Source organism: Salvelinus sp. IW2-2015, linkage group LG8 (assembly GCF_002910315.2).
Source record: "Salvelinus sp. IW2-2015 linkage group LG8, ASM291031v2, whole genome shotgun sequence".
NCBI classification, from domain to species: Eukaryota; Metazoa; Chordata; class Actinopteri; order Salmoniformes; family Salmonidae; genus Salvelinus; species Salvelinus sp. IW2-2015.
Genome location: NC_036848.1, coordinates 39857162 through 39881336, shown reverse-complemented (window position 1 = coordinate 39881336; position 24175 = coordinate 39857162). Strand labels below are relative to the sequence as shown.

General features: G+C 42.1%; 2 protein-coding genes across 5 annotated transcripts in view; one reads left to right on the top strand and one right to left on the bottom strand.

The window, feature by feature from the left end:
- The first annotated feature begins 6187 nt into the window (after nucleotides 1-6187).
- On the top strand, nucleotides 6188-22808 carry LOC111967905 (BTB/POZ domain-containing protein KCTD5-like). Of its 4 annotated transcripts, none has more exons than XM_023993343.2 (7): nucleotides 6188-6661; nucleotides 14308-14416; nucleotides 14560-14651; nucleotides 15988-16083; nucleotides 16660-16785; nucleotides 17230-17353; nucleotides 18358-22808. In XM_023993343.2, exons 1-6 carry the CDS (start codon nucleotides 6308-6310, stop codon nucleotides 17317-17319), a joined length of 867 nt encoding a protein of 288 aa, XP_023849111.1. In that variant the 5' UTR covers nucleotides 6188-6307; the 3' UTR covers nucleotides 17320-17353; nucleotides 18358-22808. The 4 variants fall into 4 exon arrangements, with proteins under 4 accessions (XP_023849111.1, XP_023849109.1, XP_023849110.1 ...); XM_023993341.2 differs by having other exon boundaries at nucleotides 15988-16131; XM_023993342.2 differs by having other exon boundaries at nucleotides 15985-16083.
- Nucleotides 22481-24175, bottom strand: part of gucy2cb (guanylate cyclase 2Cb) — a 38376-nt gene continuing 36681 nt past the window's right edge. Inside the window, exon 27 of the mRNA XM_023993339.2 lies at nucleotides 22481-23446. Within this exon, the coding sequence (XP_023849107.1) occupies nucleotides 23218-23446 (229 nt within the window). The 3' untranslated portion in view covers nucleotides 22481-23217. The remainder of the gene's footprint in view (nucleotides 23447-24175) is intronic.

Here is a 24175-nt window from a genome sequence, read left to right as displayed (position 1 = left end):
GGTTAAGTGATGTCGTTATCGAAGATTTGCCATCGTCCCTGTTCCTTGTCATACAAATTCTCTTACAGGCCCCACCACCATTAAAACTGAAGTGGCTTAAAAGTGCTATTTTTAGAGCTAAGTAGGGAATGTTATCTCACTCTCAGTGCAGAAACACTTTACATTAAAAAGGACTAAAATACACTCTGGGTGCTAGGAATTGAATCCCTCTTTCCGCTTTTCCTAAGCCCTTCTGTGCACAGGCTTACCACAGTCTCTTTGGGACTGAAACCTTCTACATTATAATGAGATGTTTAATTACAATGTGGTGCTAGGAATTTTACACCCCACATATGTCCTTGCCATTAGCCCACCTTCTCTTCTCCCTACACTATGGTGTAAGGGATGGTAGGCTATATTACGACCACATGTCCTCTCCCCTCCCCTACCCCTCCATGCCCTCTTCTCCCCTCATGTACAACCTGTACATGCATGAATAACCTATGAGCTTGTGTTTAGGTGTGGTGTGGGGAGGTGTGGGGATATATCTTGTGATTTGTGTGCTACTGTACATGTTAATGATTACATGATTTCTGTGTAATAACTGTAAATAGTTTGTCTTGAATTGATTGTTGCATAGTATGATAAATGGTGGAGTACGGTACTGACCAGATTTGTGATGTATCGCCTAAGGCCCTGACCACAGATGACAGAGCTGTCATGTTCTCTGTGGTGTACTGTAATCGGTCTCTGTTAATAGAGCCACTGCAGCAGGAGACAACATAACGTGTTGCTTAGGAGGAACAGTACAGCTTGTTCTCACTGAGGGGACTGACTGGCCATAGCCTCTCTGTCTCTGGAACCTAAAATAACCAGAAAGTACACTCTGACTGACACCTGAGATGTGCACATGATCATATATGTGAGAACTCTGCTCATCAGTGCCTAATTCAAAATACCCTCTTTTGACTTTTTATGGGTATCCGCATGCTCCTGTGTAGTGCATGTGTTCCCCACAGTCCCAAGCCATTACATGCTGTATTTAAGGAGGTGACTAGTTTCTCCTGTCTTTCAAGGACTTGTAATAACCAGTAGATAATAAACAACAAACCAAGTTACCACAACTAATAACACAATTACATTTCCCCTCCTGCCCTCCCCCACTCCCTCCCTCCTCAGAAACCTATAACAACCAGTGTTTGACCTGAGCAGGGTGTCGTTGGTGGGGAATATAAGGGCCGGGGCTCAGACAGTGGTGTAGTAGATACCAGGGCTYACGCTACACTCTGACCAGACACAGGCCCTGCGACAGGGTAAAAMACAGTCATGTCAGTCCTTTGAATTATATAAAGCTAAACTGGTGGTATCTGATGGGTTTTATGCCATGCTAATTGACCCTCTGGGATTAATAAAATCTTATTGGAATGAACTTCATCTGCTTCTCCCAAATTTAATTATATGAATGGCAAACTGATATGTTGCTCAATTTAATTTCTAAGCCTGGGGAGTAGGAGAAATGTATTGTTTGTATAAATGTGATTAAATGGCAGCTGTACTTGCCATGATTCTTATCTATGCATTTATATCGTAAAATAACGTTTTGTGTGCATATTACTTCAAGAAATAATAGTGTCCTATAAGCCCATGTCAGCTGGGTACCAATAGTTGTATGACATAAATGAATACATCTGTCAATTAATCAATCTGTCTTTCAGCATCTGATATGTCCCTACTTCACCCTTTCTACATTATTATTGCCTTTCCCCTGGTCCCTCCACTAGACTACTGACCATCCTACAACGTGCCCTTCCATGAAGACATCTACAACCAGAGTGGCTATGGGGTGATGTGGAGGAAGCGTGGAGAGGACTTCTCCTACGATCTCTGTCCATGAGCCAAGATCTTCCGCAGGGACCAGGCCAGGGTTAAAGACCTCGCCTCCCTCAAGCACATCATTGAGATACAACAGTGAGTGCTGCTACAGTATATTATTTTTTATCAGACTTGGGTTGGTAACGCTAGTCCATTTATACTTAGGCAGATGCAGGCAACACCAGGCCTGTAGTGTCTGTAGGCTTTTGCTGCAGCTGTAATCTGGCTGTAAAAAACTAMCCTTTCATTCCGGTCTGCTCAAACTATCCCTATAATTAGAATGAGAATTCAGATAGAGATTCAATTATTCAACCTCACGAGGAAGATGGATCATTTAGCTGAGTGGATGTACTGTATTGTCATGTCTGCTGTTCTAACTTCTGAACTCAGTGCTTTTGAACTGTGTCTCCAGACTACAGGAAAGACCCGTACTCCAAGGGCCATTCCTGTAAAACCATCTGCTGTCGCAACGACCTGAGGCTGAAAAGGTCGGAGTTCAAATATCACCATGCCCAGTCCAGACATTCATTCACTCACTCATAAAATAAGAATATCAAACGGAACATGATGGCACAATTTATAGTCGTACAGTGCATCACAATACTAGAATAACATTCAAGTAAAACAAATGGGCACTTTTAATTCTCTCTCTCTCCTTCCCTCTCCTAGGTAAACTGACTTCCACCTGGCCCTCAGTTTACAGCGGAGCCTGCTTCCGTTCACCACTCCTGGGGGCCTGCTTCCGTTCTCCTGGAGCCACTTCAACAGCACAGKCCCCCAGGGTCTGCCGCAATCATATACAGTGCATTAGGAAAGTATTCAGGCCCCTTGATTTTTTCCACATTTTGTTTTGTTACAGYCTTTATTAAAACTAGATTATTTCCCTCATCAATCTACACACAACACCCCATAATGACAAAGCAAAAACAGGTTTTTAGATTTTTCGCCACAAATAAAATAAAATACCTTATTTACATAAGTATTCAGACCCTTTGCTATGGAGACTCGAAATTGAGCTCAGGTGCATCCTGTTTCCATTGATCATCCTTGAGATGTTTCAACAACTTGATTGGAATCCACTTGTGGTAAATTCAATTGATTGGACATGATTTGGAAAGGCACACACCTGTCTATATAAGGTCCCACAGTTGACAGTGCATGGCAGAGCAAAAACCAAACCATGAGATCGAAAGAATTGTCCAAGAGCTCTGAGACAGGACTGTGTCGAGGCACAGATCTGGGGAAGAGTTACAAAACATTTCTGCAGTATTGAAGGTCCCCAAGATCACAGTGGCCTCCATCATTCRTAAATGGAAGTAGTTTGGAACCACCGAAACTCTTCCTAGAGCTGGCCAAACTGAGCAATCGAGGGAAAGGGCCTTTGTTCAGGGAGGAGACCAAGAACCCAATGGTCACTCTGACAGAGCTCCGGAGTTCCTCTGTGGAAATGGGAGAACCATTCAGAAGGACAACCATCTCTGTACTCCACCAATCAATATGGTAGAGTGGCCAGACGGAAGCCCCTCCTCAGGAAAAGGCCCATGATAGCTCACTTGGATTTTGCCAAAAGTCACTTAATTAATAAATCCTCTTCGGGCTGGGATGCACTATTTTCACGTCCGGATGAAAAGCGTGCCCAAAGTAAACRGCCTGCTACTCAGGCCCAGAAGCTAGGATATGCATATAATTGGTAGATTTGGATAGAAAACACTCTAAAGTTTCTAAAACTGTTAGAATGATGTCTGTGAGTATAACAGAACTTATTTGGCAGGCGAAACCCCGAGGACAAACCATCAAGGAAATGTTTTTTTTGGGGTGACTGTGTTTTCAATTGGTTTTCTATGGGAATCTAGATTTCTGAGGCATCTGGTTGCAGTTCCTATGGCTTCCACTAGATGTCAACAGTCTTTAGAAATTGGTTGATGTTTTTCTTTTGAGTAATGAAGAAGTAGCCCTTTCCTTTCTGGGTGTCGAGCCAAGTGGACTGTTTTGTTTGGGGCGCGCGACCTGGGGCTCGCTCCACTTTAATTTTATCCGCTATTGAACACAGTATATTCCGTCTTAAATTTTATCGATTATTTACGTTTTAAAATACCTAAAGTTGAATTAGGAAAGTTGTTTGAAATGTTTAGACCAAGTGTACAGGTAACTTTTTAGATAATTTGTAGTGATGTTGGGCGAGTTGGAACCGGTGTTTTTCTGAATCAAACACGCCAAATAAATTGACATTTTGGGGATATAACGACGGAATTTATCGAACAAAAGGACCATTTGTGATGTTTATGGGACATTTTGGAGTGCCAACAGAAGAAGATCTTCAAAGGTATGGCATGAATTATATCGTTATTTCTGAGTTTTGTGTCCTCAGATAATCGCATTGTTTGCTTTCGCCGTAAAGCCTTTTTGAAATCTGACACGGTGGCTGGATTAACAAGAAGTTAAGCTTTAATTTGGTGTATTGCACTTGTGATTTTATGAAAGTTAAATATTTCTAATAATTTAATTTGAATTTCYCGCTGTGCAATTTCACCGGATGTTGTCGAAACGTTCCGCTAACGGAACGTCTAGCCGTAACAGGACTCTCAGACCATGAGAAACAAGATTCTCTGGTCTGATGAAACCAATATTGAACTAGTCTCTGAATGTTCTTGGGTGGCCCAGCTAGAGCCCAGACTTGAACCCGATCGAAAATCTCTGGAGAGACCTGAAAATAGTTGTGCAGCGATGCTCCCCATCCAACCTGACAGAGCTTCAGAGGATCTACAGAAAAGAATGGGAGAAACTCCCCAAAAAGAGGCGTGCCAAGCTTGTAACTTAAGTTTTGAGGCAGCGTGCAATTGGCATGCTGATTGCAGGAATGTCCACCAGAGTTGTTGCCAGATAATTGAATGATCATTTCTCTACAATAAGCCACCTCCAACGTCGTTTTAGAGGACTTGGCAGTATGTCCAACCGGCCACACATCCGCAGACCACGTGTAGCCACGCCAGCCCAGGACCTTCACGTCTGGCTTCTTAACCTAAGACCAGCCACCAGGACAACAAATGAAACTGTGGGTTTGCACAACCGAAGAATTTCTGCACGAACTGTCAGAAACCATCTCAGGGAAGCTCATCTGCGTGCTCATCGTACTCACCATGGTCTTGACCTGACTGCAGTTCAGCGTCGTAACTGACTTCATTGGGCAAATGCTCACTTTGATGGCCAGTGGCACACTGTAGAAGTGTGCTCTTCACAGGAAAAATCCCGGTTTCAACTGTACAAGGCAGATGGCAGATGTGGGGTCGGGTGGTTTGCTGATGTCAATGTTGTGAACACAGTGCCCCATGGTGGCGGTGGGGTTTTGGTATGGGCAGGCATAAGCTACAGACAACAAACACAATTGCTTTTTATCGATGGTAATTTGAATGCACAGAGATACCGGGACGAGATCCTGAGGCCCATTGTCGTGCCATTCATCTGCCGCCATCAGCTCATGTTTCAGCATCATAATACACAGCCCCATATCACAAGGATCTGGGGAAAATTTCTGGAAGCTGAACATTTCCCAGTTGTTCCATGGCCTGCATACTCAACAGACATGTCACCCATTGAGCATGTTTGGGATGCTCTGGATTGACGTGTACGACAGCGTGTTCAAGTTCKGGCCAATATCCACCAACTTCGCACAGCCATTGAAGAGGAGTGGGACAATATTCCACAGGCCAAAATCAACAGCCTGATCAACTCTATGTGAAGGAGATGTGTCGCACTGCATGGGGCAAGTGGTGGTTACACCAGATACTGACTGGTTTTCTGATCTGTGACCAACAGATGCATATCTGTATTCCCAGTCATGTGAAYTCCATAGACTAGGGCCTAATGAATGTATTTAAATATACTGATTTCCTTATCTGAACTGTACCTCAGTAAAATCTTTGAAATTTTTGCATGTTGTGTTTATATTTTTGTCTGTACAATCTAATAATGYTATTCTCAGGTGGGATTTGTTTGTGAGTCATTTGTGAACCTTTTGATGAAAGATGTGTATAGAACTAATAGCAATCAACCAACTCCTGTGTAATTAAACTACACGTATTACACTTTGTCTATTACAAATTGTATGTTTCTCACTCCACAATTTACATAACAATGCAGTTGAAAATAATTGCAGTCTTGGCTCAGATAATTATTGAATAATATCAGGCTATCATACAATTMTATTTTTATTTTGACATGATTTTCTTTAGGCTAGATTTTGGAACTACAAGATCCACAGTTCTCGGTGCACGGCAACAGCTTGGACATGACGCTCCGGTTGCTCAACCGGGGGAAGATAGGCYGAGCTCGAGTCAAAGCAGTACACGGTTGTGGTAGAGAGGGAACAGGCGTTGTTGAAAGYGAGAGGAAGCTGAAACGGCAGTTGGTACGCAAGCTATTGCATTTTAACGTTGCTTGCATCCATTGCTATTTCCTAATGGCAACGGAGGATAAAAAGAAATCTGTGCCGCAGSCTGAATCAGAAGTCGGTTCGTTACCGACACCTCATGGCTACAATAACAATAATAACAACAACAACAATAATAACAAAGATAGCGAGGGAAGCGAGAATACGACCACGGCCACTTCGAGCGCTACCGCATCGAGCGGGACAGGAAATCACAGCATCGGGAACGGCTCTGGAGTCAACCCTACAGTGGGAAATAACGGGAAATGGGTCCGGTTGAACGTCGGCGGCACAGTATTCCTCACAACGCGGCATACCCTACTCAAAGAACAAACGTCCTTTCTCTATCGGCTCTGTCAACAACAGGACTTACATTCGGACACGGTAAGGCGAGTTGATCAAGCGCTTGGCTTCGATCAAGATAAKATATCAGAGAAGAGCGACAAGGCAAGATGTTCGATCGAACTCTCATGATCACTTGATGGAATTAATTAATTGAATGGATGGATGGATAMACGAATGAATTACATTTGAATGGTACCACTAGATATGGCTCTGTGGTACCCCTACCCACCACCAGATATGGCTCTACCCAGTGAGTCAGATGGATGTGCACTGGCTGRCTCATGCAGACCTGTGCAGAGGGTTTATGCTGGCAGCACAGAGGGGGAGGAGGGTGGTGGGGTAGACAAATATCTATAGATAGGTTGGCAATATGTGACCGATCTGTTTGTGAAATACAGTACATCACTAATGAAGTAAGCCTATAATAGGATTTATTTGAGAGTGTCTGTCTCTTTCTGTATGTGTGATCACAGATAGTATTGTCCCTTGGCCTCAAACATAGCCCTATAGTAGGCTGCTATAATTGGTTTGCCCTCCTGCACCACTGGTTACAGTGAGTAGATAAGGTGCATCATTTTTGTGTGTGACCTTCATTAATGCCCTAGTGTCCATTAGTCTCGTTCCTACTCTCTCTTTCTCTTTCTCTCCCTCTGTCTTTTTCTCTCTTTCCATAGAATAAGTAAAGAGATTGTATGTGCGACTGTCTCTGTGTTGAGGTAAATAACACCTCTGTTTCCCTGTGGGACCTACTAAGGGACCTGGCACTAGGCTTGGCACACCGTGTAGTTCCTTGTGCAAATTRCGGGTAAACCATTAAACACACCAGATGAGGGTTGACTTTTCCTGACCGGAGGCAGTGTGGCTGAACAGAGAGGCGAGGATGACAGGCGATAGAGAGACAGAGTAGCTAATTTTTAATCTTCGCCCTCTGTGTGTGTGTGTGTGTGCACATCTGTCTCTGTCCTCCTGCACCACTGGCCACAGTGAATAGATAAGGCGCATCATCTTTGTGTGTGACCTTCATTCCTCCTCTCCCCCTTTCTCTCTCTTATGCCTCTAGTCAAACCCCATCTACACACTCCCTCCTCTCCTCTGTTATCTCTCACCCCTTTTATGGTCCCTCTCTCCTTTCTCCCCTCTTTCTTTTCATCCTCTTCTCACACTTGAGTCATCRTATTCCTCACAGGCTACTGTCATGTCATTGCCTCTTAAATTACTGTTTCTAAAACAGTACTAACAGTCTACTTCTTTTTCTCCCCACTAATTTACTGTTAGTCCCTTCTTGTAACCTGGTTTATGATGAAAGGCCCCATAGAGTCCTCAGGAATACAGAGTACCCAAATCCAACATTACATCCACAGAAGAAAGAGAAGAACAAGTACTAGGCCACTAGCTGTGTTTTTATTTTTCTATTACACAGATGATTCTATCTTCACAGGAGCTCTATTGTTATTTGCTGGTTTGTGCTCCAATCTMCAGTGGGTTGCCGCAGTGTTTAGAACACACACACARCAACTGTGTATTACTATTTTAATAWGATTATTGTCTGTCTGGCACCTAAAGGCTTGCCCCCCCTCTCTGTCCCAAAATACACCCCTGGTGCCTGCTGTCACCCCTGCCCTGACTCCCACTCCCTTGTGACCTCCTCCGGTCCCTTCCTGTCCCCCTCCTGCTCTTCTTTCTCTCATTATATTCTACTCTTGTCCACCTCTCCTCCTGCTCCTCTTTCACTCCTCCTGCTCTCCTTCTGGCTCTGTTCACAGTACTCCAGCTGAAACCAGCATGTATGCTGTGGTTACAGGTTCTCCGTTATCACAGTTCATGATTGTTGTGAAGCCTCTCCCTCCACCCTCTGTGTCACTGCAGATTCCAACACAAACTCATCTTGATAACCTGGGTAGTGATAAGATACATTGGTTACGGAGTTGGGACAGTAACCGAAAGTTTGCTTGTTCGTAATCCCCGAGCAGGCAAGGTGAAAAAATCTGCCGTTCTGCTGTTGAGCAAGGCAGTTAACCACCACAACAACAGTTTCTACCCCCAAGCCATAAGACTGCTGAACAATTAACCAAATGGCCACCGGATTATTTACATTMACCCTCCCCCCATTAGTTTTTTAACACTGCTGCTACTTGCTGTTTATTATCTAGGCATAGTCACTTCACCCCTACCTACATTTAGCCATGACCTCGACTAACCTGGACCCCCACACATTGACCGCTACCCCCTGTATATAGCCCCGTTATTGTTATTTTATTGTGTTACTTTTTATAATTTTTTACTTTAGTTTATTTGGTAAATATTTTCTTAACTCTTTCTTGAACTGCGCTGTTGGTTAAGGGCTTGTAAGTAAGTATTTCACGGTAAGGTCTACACATGTTATTTTCGGGGCATGTGACATATAAAGTTTGACTTGATTTGATTTTGATCCCCGGGCGCTGATTACATGGATGTCGATTAAATAGATTTATCTTCTCTGAAAACTACAAATTGCAAGAACAAATCACTCTGGAGTCAGATGTTTACAGGATGTGTAATTTAGTCTATTAAAGTTCAAATTAGGCAGGTCTGGTGCCGAAAAAGAAAGGAAAGTCTTGCCTACTTCACCAATATTTTATTTTGAAAAAAAAGTTGTGTGGGTAGTCCAGTGAGTAAAAATACTTTAAAGTACTACATACAGTGCCTTCAGAAAGTATTCATAACCCTTGACTTATTCCACATTTTGTTGTTACGGCCTGAAATCAAAATAGATTTTTTTTGTCACCCATCTACACACAATACCCCATAATTACAAAGTGAAAAGATGTTTTTAGAAATGTTTCACATTTATTAAAATGTAATATAGAAATATCTAATTTACGTAAGTATTCACATGCCTGAGTCAATACTTTGTACAAGCACCTTTCAAGCACAGCTGTGAGTCTTTCTGGGTTAGTCTCTAATAGCTTTCCACACATGGATTGTGCAACATTCCCATTTTTCTTTTTGAAATTTTTCAAGCTCTATCAAATTGGTTGTTGATCATAGTCTACCGAAAGTTGTCTGTTCTTTCAGGCCTAAATATGCGCGCTGGCCAGGTAACCTCTAGGCCTACTTCTAAGCGTAATTGGGTGTGTGTCCTGTTATACTGGTGATATACAGTATGTAATGGGGAATTGATATACACTAACAATCAAACGCAAACAATTCACATAATTAAGTTATAAAACAATAAATGTGCACAATTGGCAGGGAGAGAGCGCATTCTGGAGAGAGAAGTGCATTGTGCATCTGGGCGCTACATGATCAATCCGACGTCTGCATTGGCCATGCAGCATTTACAGTAATACGGCCTGTGCAGAAGGCAGGAGATTCATACTTCTTGCGCTTCGTGGAGCAGTGCAGAGCTGTTGTGAAGGAAGTTGTCAAGGAAGTGAGTTTGGGTTTATACAGGATGTACCGCCCCCACCTACTGTCAACCAACCAATCAATGCAGAGCTATATGGAGCCCTCCACATTGTTACAACATTTGAGAGGCACATGGCCGATGCGGTACAAAGGTCGACACTCCATTTGGAGCCACCGACCATATTTTCGGATCAAGCATATATTGGCTTTTAGTCTAGGCCAAAGCAATGTATTAGTTCACTGAGATGGGCACAAATATATATTTAATACTGCTCTACTAAAAATGATTGGTCGACCAACAGCCTCTCAACCAAACAATGACCAGTTGACTCATTGGGGTCAGCCCTAGTTGATAATTGCCATACATTTTCAAGTAGATTTAAGTAAAAACTGTAACTCAGCCACTCTGGAACATTCACAGTCTTCTTGGTAAACGACTCCATTGTAGATTTGGCCTTGTGTTTTAGGTTATTGTCCTGCTGAAAGGTTAATTCCTCTTCCAGTGTTTGCTGGAAAGCAGACTGAACCAGGTTTTCCTCTAGGATTTTGCCTGTGCTTAGCTCCATTCTGTTTCTGTTTTATTCTGGAAAAACTCCCCAGTCCTCAACGATCACAAGTATACCCAAAACATGATGCAGCCACCACTATGCTTGAAAATATGGAGAGTGGCACTATGTATTGGATTTACCCCAAACGTAACATTTTGTATTCAGGACAAAAAGTGAATTGCTTAGCTACATTTTTTGCAGCATTTCTTTAGTGCCTTGTTGCAAACAGGATGCATGTTTTGGAATATTTTTATTCTGTACAGGCTTCCTTCTTTTCACTCTTTCAATTAAGTTAGTATTGTGGAGTAACTACAATGTTGTTGATCCATTCTCAGTTTTTTTTCTATCACAGCCATTAAACTCTCTTAACTGTTTTAAAMTCACCATTAGCCAAATCCTTGAGCGGTTTCCTTCCTCTCCAGCAACTAAGTTAGGAAGGATGCCTGTATCTTTGTAGTGCCTGGGTGTATTGATACACCATCTAAAGTGTAATGAATAACTTCACCATGCTCAAAGGGATATTCAATGTCTGCTTTTATATTTTTACCCATCTACCAATAGGTGAATTGAATACTTTCTGTGCAATATGCAGGACTGTTGTTGGCAYAGTGATTAGGACTTTACAATGTTAGAGGCTAGTGTTATGTGCTCTTGTGTGTACTATTTGACTTCCAATCCAAAATAGACCCAGCACTGAAGTAGCACAGTTGCAGATCTGTATGTGCTTCAGCCAACTTTATCGTTTATGTTGTCATACATGATAAAGGCAGTTCACTAAAACACTTGATTTCAAAGTTTAACAAACCCTACAACTCTATACACAAGACTACTTTTTAACAATTTACACAGAACATTTTACTAAAACACATTTACTGAAAGAACTGTGCAATTGCAAAGTTTGGTAACAGAATTCCGGTAAAAATCTCCCTCAGTTTTTTGTGTCCAGGTTTTCCAAAAACTTAAATATCTGCTGAGATTTCAACAATGTCTGCAGAAGGAATGGGGTGTCAGTAAGGACATGACACATTGAATTTAAAAAAATTGATTTTGGTTATTGAACTATAGTAAGTGAAGTGGATTTACACCCGGTAACAGAATTGCGGTAACATCATTTTTTCATGGGTCCCTGAGCTGTACTACACAGAAATGCATAATTATGGATATGAATGTCATTCTRTTCATGGTGGTGTATCCTAAATAGGTACACTAAGGTATACATATTCAATATCCTCCTTTGCATATTTGGGTATTATTCTACACACTGGCTATTTTTTTTTTTATTAGCTCTGCCCCCGAACAAGACCAAACTTGGACCAAATCTGAACCAGTCATAGACGTCAATGTTTCACAAGTTTGGACCTCAAAGTACAGAATAGTAGAGTTCAGTAGAGTACAGTATAGCACAGAACAGTACAGTACACTAGAGTTCAGTAAGTAGTGTTGAGTTCAGTACAGTAGAGTACAGTAAAGTATAATATTGTTCAATACAGTACAGTAGAGTACATTAGTGTACTCAACTCTAGTGTGCTCTATTGTGTATTGTACTGACATCTGCTCTACTGTACTGTACTCTACTGTACTGTACTGAACTATACTCTTGTTTACTGTGCTGTACTGTACTCTACTGTTCTGTCCAAACTTTTGAACCTGTGGTTTGTGACTACCATTATTTTCCATTGTAGCCAGTTCAATTGCAGAATATCCGTTACCAATGTTTTTGTTGGGGGAAATTCCTTTACCAAATTCTGAGTTTGAATCACTTAATTCATAAACAAAATTGGTATCTTTAAAAACACGAACTAATTTATAGGTCTACCTTCTGTGAACTTTAATTATCCTCCCTCTTCATGAGGAAAATAAATTAGAAAATATCTGTAAGATAGGTGGGTTTTTGGTAAAGGAATTTCAAGGCACAAGGCAATGTTTCTTAAAGTTACAGAAGGCAAAACTAAATATGTGTTGATATTAGTCTTTACTTTAACATTATTGTGTTTTGGTGCATTTCTGATACCGTTTAAGACTTTTTCTGTCAGATGTTTTCTATGACCCCTTTTCCATCTGTTTGACCAGAAATCAAAGCCTTTGCTTGTTCTTAATTTTTAGGATGGAAAATAGTTGAAAAATGTATATATGCCTTAATAAATAAATAAAATACTCTTCGCTTTCATTAGACACTCAATTTGATATTCTCCTATGAACTTCACATGTTGGTGCACATGGGTCCTTTTAGATGGAAATGACCTGACCAGGCTAGCATTAGACTGGTTCAGTTTGGTCTCAGCCAGTGTTTTCACACCAGGAGAGGAAGTAAAGATTGTATGTGTGTCTGTGTCTGTCTCTATTTCTGTGCTGAGACAAATAACACCTCTGTTTGCCTAACAGATATTTCCTGTGGGACCCAGTGATTCCCCCATAGAGACCTGGCACTAGGCTAGGCACACCGTGTAGTTCCTTGGGTAAACCATTAACACACCAGATGAGGATTGGATCTTCCGTGGCATTTTTTTTAATGGGCTGACTGGCGGCAGTGTGGCTGAACAGACAGGCCAGGATCACAGGAGATCACAGATATAGTGAATTTTTCATCTTCACCCTCACTGTGTGCGTTCATGCGTGAGTGCATATGTTTATCATTCATAGCGAGGGTACCTAGATATTCTGGAAGCCTCACACGGGTGTCGTCATCATACATACTGTCAAGTCATGTCCAATGAGGAGGTGTCTGTCTGTCCTCAACTGTAGTTGCTCTGGGTTTGTTTGTCTCTCTGCCCCTGTCTAGGCCCCTTTCCCCCAGCAACTCTCCTTGTGCCCTTGTCTGTCCTCTGTATCTCTCTCTTTCTGTCTCTCTGTCTCTCTCCCTCCCCCTATCTGAGTCCTCCTCTATCCAGTGTCTGCCAGCTCTCATCTCCAATCGATTCTCCTCTTCTCTGCCTGTCTCCCCAGTCCCTTCTTCATTCAGCTGAGTGCCTCACATACCCTCCATCCCTCTGCCGTCTCGCTCTCGCTCTGATCTGCAGGCTCTCATTCCTTTCCCTCCATTCCTATTATTTTGCAGCACTTCTCCGATTCAGATTCAGAGCTGTGCCCTCTTACCACAGCCTCTCCATCCCACCCCTCTTCTCCATCCCGCTCTCCATCTGCTCCTTAATCAGCTACTTCTGTCTTTCTAGCTCACTCCACTCTGCCACTTGTTTGTGTTCCTGAATCCKTCTCTCCCATTCTCCTCTTTCTCATCTCTCTCTCTGTCTAGAGTCTCTGCGTCTCTGTGTTTGAAAATTGGTGCCTGGGGCTGGTTTAGTAATCGGCATGCAGGGTGCGCTTTATGGAGATGCTGTAAAGGCACTGGCATGCCGTCAGCCAAGACAGGGCCAAGCCATGTGAATGTAACAGGCTCTCTCTCAATCTTTCTCTCCCTTCTCTCCATATCTTTCTCTCTCTCTTCACTCTCAGTCCCTCTTTATATATCCCCTCTCTCTCCTTATCTCTATCCCCCCCACCACACTCTCTCTGAATCTCTCTCGCACTAACTGTAATATAGAACCACTAGGCTCTAATAGTGCCACTCTATCACTCTGAAAAGAGGACWTTTGCTGTTAGTGTGAAACAAGTAATCGCAAGGGGGTTTCCAAACATAGATCTTGACCAAAACCCAATACAATAGAATTGCACAATAGAATAGCACTTAATATTGATCTCATATTCATACCTTTATTAATTCTTATGGTTGTTCTCTCCCTTCCTCTGTTGTAGGACGAGACAGGGGCCTATGTGATAGACAGAGACCCCACCTACTTCGGCCCCATCCTTAACTACCTGCGACACGGCAAACTGGTCTACAACAAGGAGCTGGCTGAAGAAGGTACTAGATTACTTTTGGTATTATATATTGCGTTATGATGCTATTAAAATGTATAGTAAGACTTGTAATAAGAATGTAATAACACTTTGATTGACCACGTGTGTGTGCGTGTGCGTGTGTGTGTGTGTTGTGCTCTGTCCCAGGTGTGTTAGAGGAGGCTGAGTTCTACAACATCACTCCTCTGATAAAACTGATCAAGGAGAGGATCCTGGAGCGGGACTGTAAAGTCACACAGGTCAAACACACACACACACTCAGCTTTGTTTTTGTGAATTTTCTGGACTTTTTGGGGAGTTCATTTTTTTTCTTCTTAATCCTAATTCAGGGCATGAAAAACGTCATGACTTTTCAATTTTTCTTTTTTTCCTGACCTTGTTCGAAGAACATCTGGTGACTTGTCAGGACATTGTGGGTTCCTGATAAGGTAGAACATATATACATATACACACACACTACACACAACACAACACACACACACACACACACAAGACACACACACACCCCACACACACAACACAAACACACACACACACAACACACACACACACACCACACACAACACACACACACACACTACAACCACACACACAACACACACACACACACAGTAGATAAGATACAGGGATTCACAAATACAAGATGGCTACAGGTCTGCTAAAATTAAAAACAGACTTGTGCATGTGCCAAGCAGAAAGACTGTTCAGCTATGTCTTTCACTCTGTATTTTCAAGTTATTTTCAGTATATTTCACCCCATGTCTAATGATTTCTGTTTATGTAACTTTCAATCTTCCTCCTACTATCTCTGTATTATTACGCTTTACTGTAGCTCCCTCCGTGCTCTACCCTTCGGCTAGAACAACACGCTCATGCAGACACACACTGTGGGCTGTGGGGGTGCGTGCTACACCACTGCTTGATAAACTATAAGAAATCTAAGATGTGTCAAATAAATTATATCAAGCTCAGAGCACCAGCTATGCATTTGGCTAGTGGCTAGATGTCAAAATCAAGACTCTTGGTTACAGAAGACTTTCACATCCCCTCCTAGATGCGACATAAAAAAAAAAAATGAAAATATTTTATTGCTAAATAGTGTCCCTTGTGTGCACTTCCGATAATACCATATGTTCCAGTATGGTACAGAAACGGTGTGACTGTATCTGGATAGCACCCAACCCTAACGCTCACTCTCACTATCATTCATCTTCCAAACATCACTACCTCTTGCTAACTCTCGCTCTCCCAATCCTCTTTCTCTCTGCCTTTTCTTTCCTTTCCTTACAAACATCCACCTTCTCCAACTATTGTCACTCGGTTTTCTCTTCTGTCTCGTTCCTCTCCCTTCCTAACAACCCCCCTCTCTCTCCTCTCCTCTCTCTCTCCTCTCGCTCTCTCTCTCTCTCTTCTCTCATCTCTCTCTCTCTCTCTCTTCTCTCCTCTCTCTCTCTCTCTCTTCTCTCTCTCTCTCATTCTACAGTCATCACACCTTTTCGCACCTATCCCATGATCTTTGTACATTCCCTCCCTCCTTCTCCTCACTTTACACCCTCTCTCTCCGTCCATCAGCAGGTGCCTCCTAAACATGTGTACCGGGTGCTGCAGTGCCAGGAGGAGGAGCTGACCCAGATGGTTTCCACCATGTCAGACGGCTGGAAGTTTGAGCAGGTCAGCGTGCGCACCTGCAGAAAGCCCCGCACCGGACTGCTCTGGACTGTGGGTTGGACTCACGCTGCTGCTCTGCTCTACCACACTCCCAACCAATCAACCCCTTTCCTGCTCTCTGTTAGCCAATCAGAGCCTCAGAGTCAGACCAATCAGACCAATCCGAGACCAAGGCACAGTCCCAATCTGCTCACAAAAACGGCCTCCTTTTCACATTTCCTTCCCCTCAGAAGAAGACTGATCTAAACAGACAGACCAGTGATCATAAGGGGAWGGAGATGCAAACAGGAAGCAGAGCCAAGGAAGCTCCAGTGGAAGCTATCATATGTTGGCACATTGCCAGTTCAGTAAAGTGTTTTGAGTAATACTGTAATGCTAAACATTGCCYTCAGTGCTTCAGGGTGTACAGTTCAGTCTCACTGCCCACAGTAGAGTTGTAGCAGACATGTAGTGCTGCTAGGCTGTCCTTACCCTCTGTCCCTCCTCCCTGCATGAGCATCCATGGGTTTACCTGCTGTGATACAGGCCACCTCTCTTTCTCTGTCCATCTTTCTCTCTTTTTCTCTCTGTCTCTGATAGATGGTAAACATTGGTTCGTCGTATAGCTATGGGACAGAGGACCAGGCAGAGTTTCTGTGTGTGGTGTCCAAGGAGCTACACACACCTGGCTCAGGCCTGGGCACCGAACAGAGCCACAAGACCAAGGTGAGACTGACACACAGGAAACATATACACACACACACACAGGTACACGGGCAGATGAGTCCGAGGGATATACTCATACATCGTACATCACACACCATTCACCATTCACATATCACCACCATTCACTTCCACAAAGGTCTGAAGTAGCAGGATACGGATCTGTCACAGAGTGTCTCCCTGTGACATTTCTCTTCATCCAAGATGATCTGAGTATCCTTTGATCTTAGTGTTGGCATTTTCCACTCAAACACTGAATGTCACACACACAACTCCCAAATGTCATCCACAAGCGCATTCACATTCACTCCATCATCCACACCTCCCTCTCTCTCATTCTCTCTTTCACTCTTAATCCCTCTCCCAGATACTCAATCTGTTCATTCTTTTTTGTTGTTGTCGTTCTGTTTCATTTTTTTAATTCTCCGTCCTTTTATTCGAGTGAAGGCTTCAGAGGTGCAGCAGGAGAAAGGAGCGCAGGATGAGGTGGAGGGAGGAGAGAGAAATACCACCCCGAATGAGTGGATAAGGGAATGACAGTCTTGTGTCAGTGTTCCAAAGACGTGAATGGGTGAGGATCCATGCTAGTGTTGTTGGCTGGTAGTGGGTAGTAGCAGTAGTAGACTGTGATCAAAAGGGATCCAGGGCTGTTCCACAGCATTACATTTGCCCCAAACTCCATACAGTATTCAAAGGCCAAGGAGAGACTAACTTTTATTAAAGTTTTTTTGGATTTACAAATATGTAGAGAGAAAAAAGTAGGCCTTGCACTTTTGCTCCCCATCTTAAAAAGTGAACTACTATTTGTTTGAAATACCATTTGTGATGCCAGAGTGTTCGATATTGCTCTGGGGCCATTGTGTCCTGCCTGGGAAATGATCTGTTCAGCAGCGTAACCCAGCTGGACTGATGATGAGTTAGTCTCACTAGGCAGGCGGGTTGCCTCTCACATTAACAATGCCCTAGATCTGGGATTTCCCAGACTAATGATGAGCTGACGCTGCTGTGCTGCCATTGATCCAACCCGACACCCAAATGTCTCTCATTACCAATGCAATGACATGGAATAGCCCTGACATTTTGTGTAGTGGTAGTATTAGTGTGTTTTACATTTTACATGAAAAAAGACACAAACACACAATCTTACTTGTGCATGTGTAAAGGGGACACTTTGGCAGAACTGCACAGTGGGGCTGCGATGTTTTTATTTATCCAAACAGCAATTAATCAGGTGCCGAGTAGAGCCAAAGAAACAATACAAGCGCATGTTGTTGTTTTTCCATTCACAACAAAGGGAGTCCTGGATGTCACAAACACTATTACTTTATCATTCTGTCCCCATCGTCACCATCAGCATCAAACYTAAAAAATACTACATTTACTGTATGTGTTTAGATTGTTTCACATGTCACCCAAACAAAGCTGATACACAGTATGAGATGTTCCCCAGTTGTAAAATATTGTGACGCGTCACATGAACATGTAACCGATCAACTCCGAAATACAACCTTGAGAATATGTCGTCTTCAAAGATGGCATCCTCTGATGTTTCTCCTGTCTGTGCTTGTCTTCCAGCTTTTTCAGATCCATGGATCACGGATGTACTAGAGAGAATTGTACTTTTTTAGCTTGACATTTAATTTTGTGTTTGTTGACATATGTTTTATCATTGTTGTTGCTTTTGGAAGAAAAAAAACAGAAGTGCTCAAACATTATTTTTAAAGATTATCGAAGTGTCCCTCTCACCAGCAGCGAAACGCCAACATTTCAAAGTGTGTAGAGACGGATATATGTTWAATTTTTTTAATTTATTATCATTATCATTTTTTAATGTATTTTAGTTCCAATCACCACATAAGCCATGGAAGTTAGTGAATCTTAGTAAAATAGATTTGACCAAAGACAATGATTAAAAGCACTGCAAGTCAATGTGCTCATCCAAATGTGAAAAATGGTTTGAAATTTACATGAAATATGTGGAATCTGGCTCATAAGTAAATTGTTGTTGTTTGCACTAGTTCTGACTTGTCTGATGCTTGATACAGTAGTGAGACCTGGGCCTGAGCCAGTGATGTGGCAATGTGCTGTCTCTGATACTGCTCTGCTGCAGTAGAGATTGACAGTGAGACTCACACAGAAAGACAGACAGATGTCAAGTAACTGGCCACAGTCAGCACCACAAAAAACTCTTCCTCCTTACACACACTCCCTTACGCTCTCTCACAGACACGCGCACACACACAGTCTTGTATAATTAACTTTGTTCGGGCACACAATTCAGTCCCATTCAAAATCCTATTTTTCCTAACCTTAAGTATAGTTAAACACGTACACACACACACACACACACACACACACACACACACACACACACACACACACACATCTTTCACTCACTCACTCACTCACTCACTCACTCACTCACTCACTCACTCACTCACTCACTCACTCACTCACTCACTCACACACACATACCCATAGCAGTGCTTCCTGTCGGGACATGTGTGTTCCCTGAGGCATGTGCATGCTCAGCAGAGCAGAGCTCTCAGCCTGTCGCCCTTGCCTGGCTCCAGTGTGACTCTAGGCCCTGGCAGGATAAAGAAGAGAAAGGTGCTGAAAGAGGTCTGTGTCTGAAGTGGCACCTTATTCCCAACATAATGCACTACTCTGGTCAAAGGTAGTGCACTATATATGGAATAGGGTGCCATTTTGGATGGTTGTAATGACAGGCCCTTGCACCTTGAGGCCAGGATGTTGTCATTAATACTTTTAGCTAGGACTATGGCACAACTATTTTTAAAGAATTTCATTTTTTTGTATGTATTTCACTGTAAATGAGTAGAAAGGAGGTAAGATAAGACCTTGTCAAAGGCATCATGCACTTAGAACAGAAAATTGTTGCAACTGAATTAGAAGGTTTTGGCACTGGCCATTATCACCTCCGAGCCCCTGCAGCCCAATACTGTCACAGTCCGTAGAGACAGCCTGTCTCTGCAACCTTCAAATACTGCAAATATACTCATTCTAGTCTCTGCATGTCAACATACCCACAGATCACCATTTGAGTTGATTTCAGTTAAAAGCTTTCATGGAGGCAATATTGTGTTTTTGTGCATGTGCGTTGTGAATATAATGTTTGGCTTTGGTCATCAAAAAAGCATAGCATATGGATTAAGATCACTTAATTGGTAAATTGCACACAAGGTCCAACCAACATTTGACATCTGCTTTTAACCCAACTCATCCAAAGCATACATATACAGGTTTTTTTAGAGCAGTGTGTGGGCGCTGCCAAACTGCGCTGTTGTTTTGGGGGGTTAAGTGCCTTGCTCAAAGGCAGGCAGTGGCATCTAGGAATTGAAACCAGCAACCCTCATGTTGCCAGCTCACTTCGCACAAGACTTTTACCGTCGGACACACTTAAAGTTGCTGGCTCGCCTCCCTAACTGTTAGGCTACCTCTCTAACCGCGAGGCTTGGGTGCCTTGATTTCAAGCAAACACAATATAGGCATGTACAAAGTCTCTGGGAAAATTTGTTTGAGTCGGTCAATGGACTGCAAAATTACTATACTACATTTCTTTTCTACATGTGTTTTGGTTATTTATTTTCATGACATTTTAATTGCATGTTTTTTTCAGTATCATGATTATTGCTGTAAAATATTTTTTACAACCAAGCTTATCTTGTTTTTCTCCTGTTTTTAAGTATCATTGTTTAAAAAAATGTATTCCATGTCTAGCCATGTGCCTGGCATTGACCTCATGTTTTGGTGGTTTTGCATCAGAAGATGTCCCCCTTYATGAGACTACTCTAGTTTGTAGCCTTAGCTCAAACTGTTTGTGCTTTTCCAAGACATCAGAACTTGAGCTGAAAACCTGGTATTCCTCAGCATGTTTTAAAAAAAAATAATAATAATGTTCTACTCATCCATGAGCATGACAGATTATATCTATTTATATATATATATATGTGTATGTATACAGTACCAGTCAAAAGTTTGGACACCTACTCATTCAAGGGTTTTTCTTTATTTTTACTATTTTCAACATTGTGGAATAATAGTGAAGACATCGAAACTATGAAATAACATAWATATGGAATCATGTAGTAACCAAAAAAGTGTTAAACAAATCAAAATATATTTTATATTTCAGATTCTTCAAAGTAGCCTTGATGACAGCTTTGCACACTCTTGGCATTCTCTCAATCAGCTTCACCTGGAATGCTTTTCCAACAGTCTTGAAGGAGTTCCCACATATGCTGAGCACTTGTTGGCTGCTTTTCCTTCACTTTGCGGTCCAAATCATCCCAAACCATCTCAATTTGGTTGAGGTTTGGGTGATTGTGGAGGCCAGGTCATCTGATGCAGCACTCATCCCTCTCCTTCTTCGTCAAATAGTCCTTACACAGCCTGGAGGTGTGTTGGGTCATTGTCCTGTTGAAAAACAAATGATAGTCCCATTAAGCTCAAACCAGATGGGATGGTGTATCTTCTGCAGAATGCTGTGGTAGCCATGCTGGTTAAGTGTGCCTTGAATTTTAAATAAATCACTGACTGTGTCACCAGCAAAGCACCCCCGCACCATCACACCTCGGCCTCCATGCTTCACAGTGGGAACCACACGTGCGGAGATCATCCGTTCACCGACTCTGCGTCTCACAAAGACACGGCAATTGGAACCAAAGATCTCAAATTTGGACTCATCAGACCAAAAGACAGATTTCCACCGATCTAATGTCCATTGTTCATGTTTCTTGGCCCAAGCAAGTCCCTTCTTCTTATTGGTGTCCTTTAGTAGTGGTTTCCAGCAATTCCACCATAAAGGCCTGATTCACACAGTCTCCTCTGAACAGTTGATGTTGAGATGTGTCTGTTACTTGAATTCTGTGAAGCATTTATTTGGGCTGCAATTTCAGATGCTGGTAACTCTAATGAACTTATTGTCTGCAGCAGAGGTAACTCTGGGTCTTCCTTTCCTATGGCGGTCCTCATGAGAGCCAGTTTCATCATAACGCTTGAAGGTTTTTGGGAAGTGTTCTGCATTGACTGACCTTCATGTCTTAAAGTAATGATGGACTGTCGTTTCTCTTTGCTAATTTGAGCTGTTCTTGCCATAATATGGACTTGGTATTTTACCAAATAGGTCTATCTTCTGTATACCACCCCTACCTTGTCACAACACAACTGATTGGCTCAAATGCATTAAGAAGGATAGTTTTAACAAGGTAAACCTGTCAATTGAAATGCATTCCAGGTGACTAATTCATGAAGTTGGTTGAGAGAATGCCAAGAGTGTACAAAGCTGTCATCAAGGCAAAGGGTGGCTACTTTGAAGAATCTCAAATATAAAATATATTTTGATTTGTTTAACACGTTTTTGGTTACTACATGATTCCATATGTGTTATTTCATAGTTTTAATGTCTTCACTATTATTCTACAATGTAGACCATAGTACAAATAAAGAAAAACCCTTGAACGAGTAAGTTAGGTTTGTACCAACTTTTGTCTGGTACTGTATATGGGTTTCACTGTAGTTAATCTCATTAACTTGTTCCCGGACAATAGATCAGAACTGATTTTTTTTTATTGGGCATCTAATGCTGTTACAATAGCCAGGGTTGATTTGCTTTACAATACATTATCTTTATACAGATGTTTTTTATGGGTATAACAGTAATAGCAGTCATGCTATATTCTTGTTAAAAAAAATAATCTAAACAATGTAAATATGTGTTAGACAATTGTGCATAATCATTTATAATTCACTGTAGAAAATCAGTGAGAACTTCCTTCCTACCCCCTTTAACGAAAGCTTCAATGTACTCAGATACACCCCCATAACTTCTCAGACATCAGTGACATGGGAATTGTAATGCCTCAATATACTGTAACAGGCTCAATGAAACATGGGTCAATGTTTTCAGTCCCGTCAAGTACTATTATTATTTGTAACATGCTGTACAGGAATGATTCCAACAACTGTAAAATATAATCACATAAATAAATACAGTTTCAATGTCATTTGTTTTTAAACCATAAATCATTAAAATTTTCAAGATGAATTATCACAACAATGGTCCCCATATATTGCAATCAGTTAAAAGGAAGAAATGTATGAGGATTAATCATATTAATATTTGATTGTAGACAACACAATTATTTAACACTTAAAAGGTACAATAAGTACTTTTTGCTATTTGCTGTTCTACCTAAGGTCAGTATTTCTTTTCTCAGCGTTTTTGGCATTTCTAGTGCTGAGGTTGTGGAAGGGAAGGTTTCCAGTATATCAGTACAGTGCTTAGTTGGTCTACAGCTTTGTGGTTCCTCCAAGAGGCCAGAATTCTAACTCAAGATCTGCATGTGACTTTAGACTTTCACATCAATAGACAAAAAAACAACATAATAACCCTATTTCTCCTTATCAAAAGAACTACAAGAAAGTACTGAAGTTGTTGACCGTAGCCAGATGGAGGTACTCTGGCTGGTCATCGTTAACCTCCTCCTCCTCTCCCCCCTGCTCCCCTCCGTCCCTCCCCACCCTCCTCTGCCTCATGGACAGGGTATTCCTCTTCTCCATGACCTCTGACCCCAGCGAGCGGTTCTCAAGACACTCCTGGATCATCTGGGCCAGGTCCTGCTGCAGACGCTGGCAGTTCTCCCTGCAGGGAAGGACAAGGACATAGGAGTTAATTATATAGATCTACATACAGTGCATTCGGAAAGTATTCAGACCCCTTGACTTTTTCCCAAAAAATGTACTTGTCAGCCTTATTCTAAAATGGATTAAATCGTTTRCCCCCCTCGTCAATCMACACACAATACCCCATAATGACAAAGCAAAAACTGTTTTTTTGCACATTTATTAAAAACAAAAAACAAAATATTACATTTACATAAGTATTCAGACCCTTTACCCAGTACTTTGTTGAAGCCCCTTTGGCAGCGATTACAGCCTCGAGTCTTATTCTGTATGACGCTACAAGCTTGGCACACCTGTATTTGGAGAGTTTCTCCCATTCTTCTCTGCAAATTCTCTCAAGCTCTGTCAGGTTGGATGGGGAGTGTCGCTGCACAGCTATTTTCAGGTCTCTCCAGAGATGTTAGATCGGGTTCAAGTCTGGGCTCTGGCTGGACCACTCAAGGACATTCAGAGACTTTTCCTGAAGCCACTCCTGCGTTGTCTTGGCTGTGTGCTTAGGGTCGATGTCCTGTTGGAAGATCTCTCTGTACTTTGCTCTGTTTATCTTTCCCTTGATCCTGACTAGTCTTACAGTCCCTGCCTCTGAAAAAAAACACAACATGATGCTGCCACCACCACCATTCTTCACCGTAGGGATGGTGCCAGGTTTCCTCCAGACGTGACACTTGACATTCAGGCCAAAGAATTC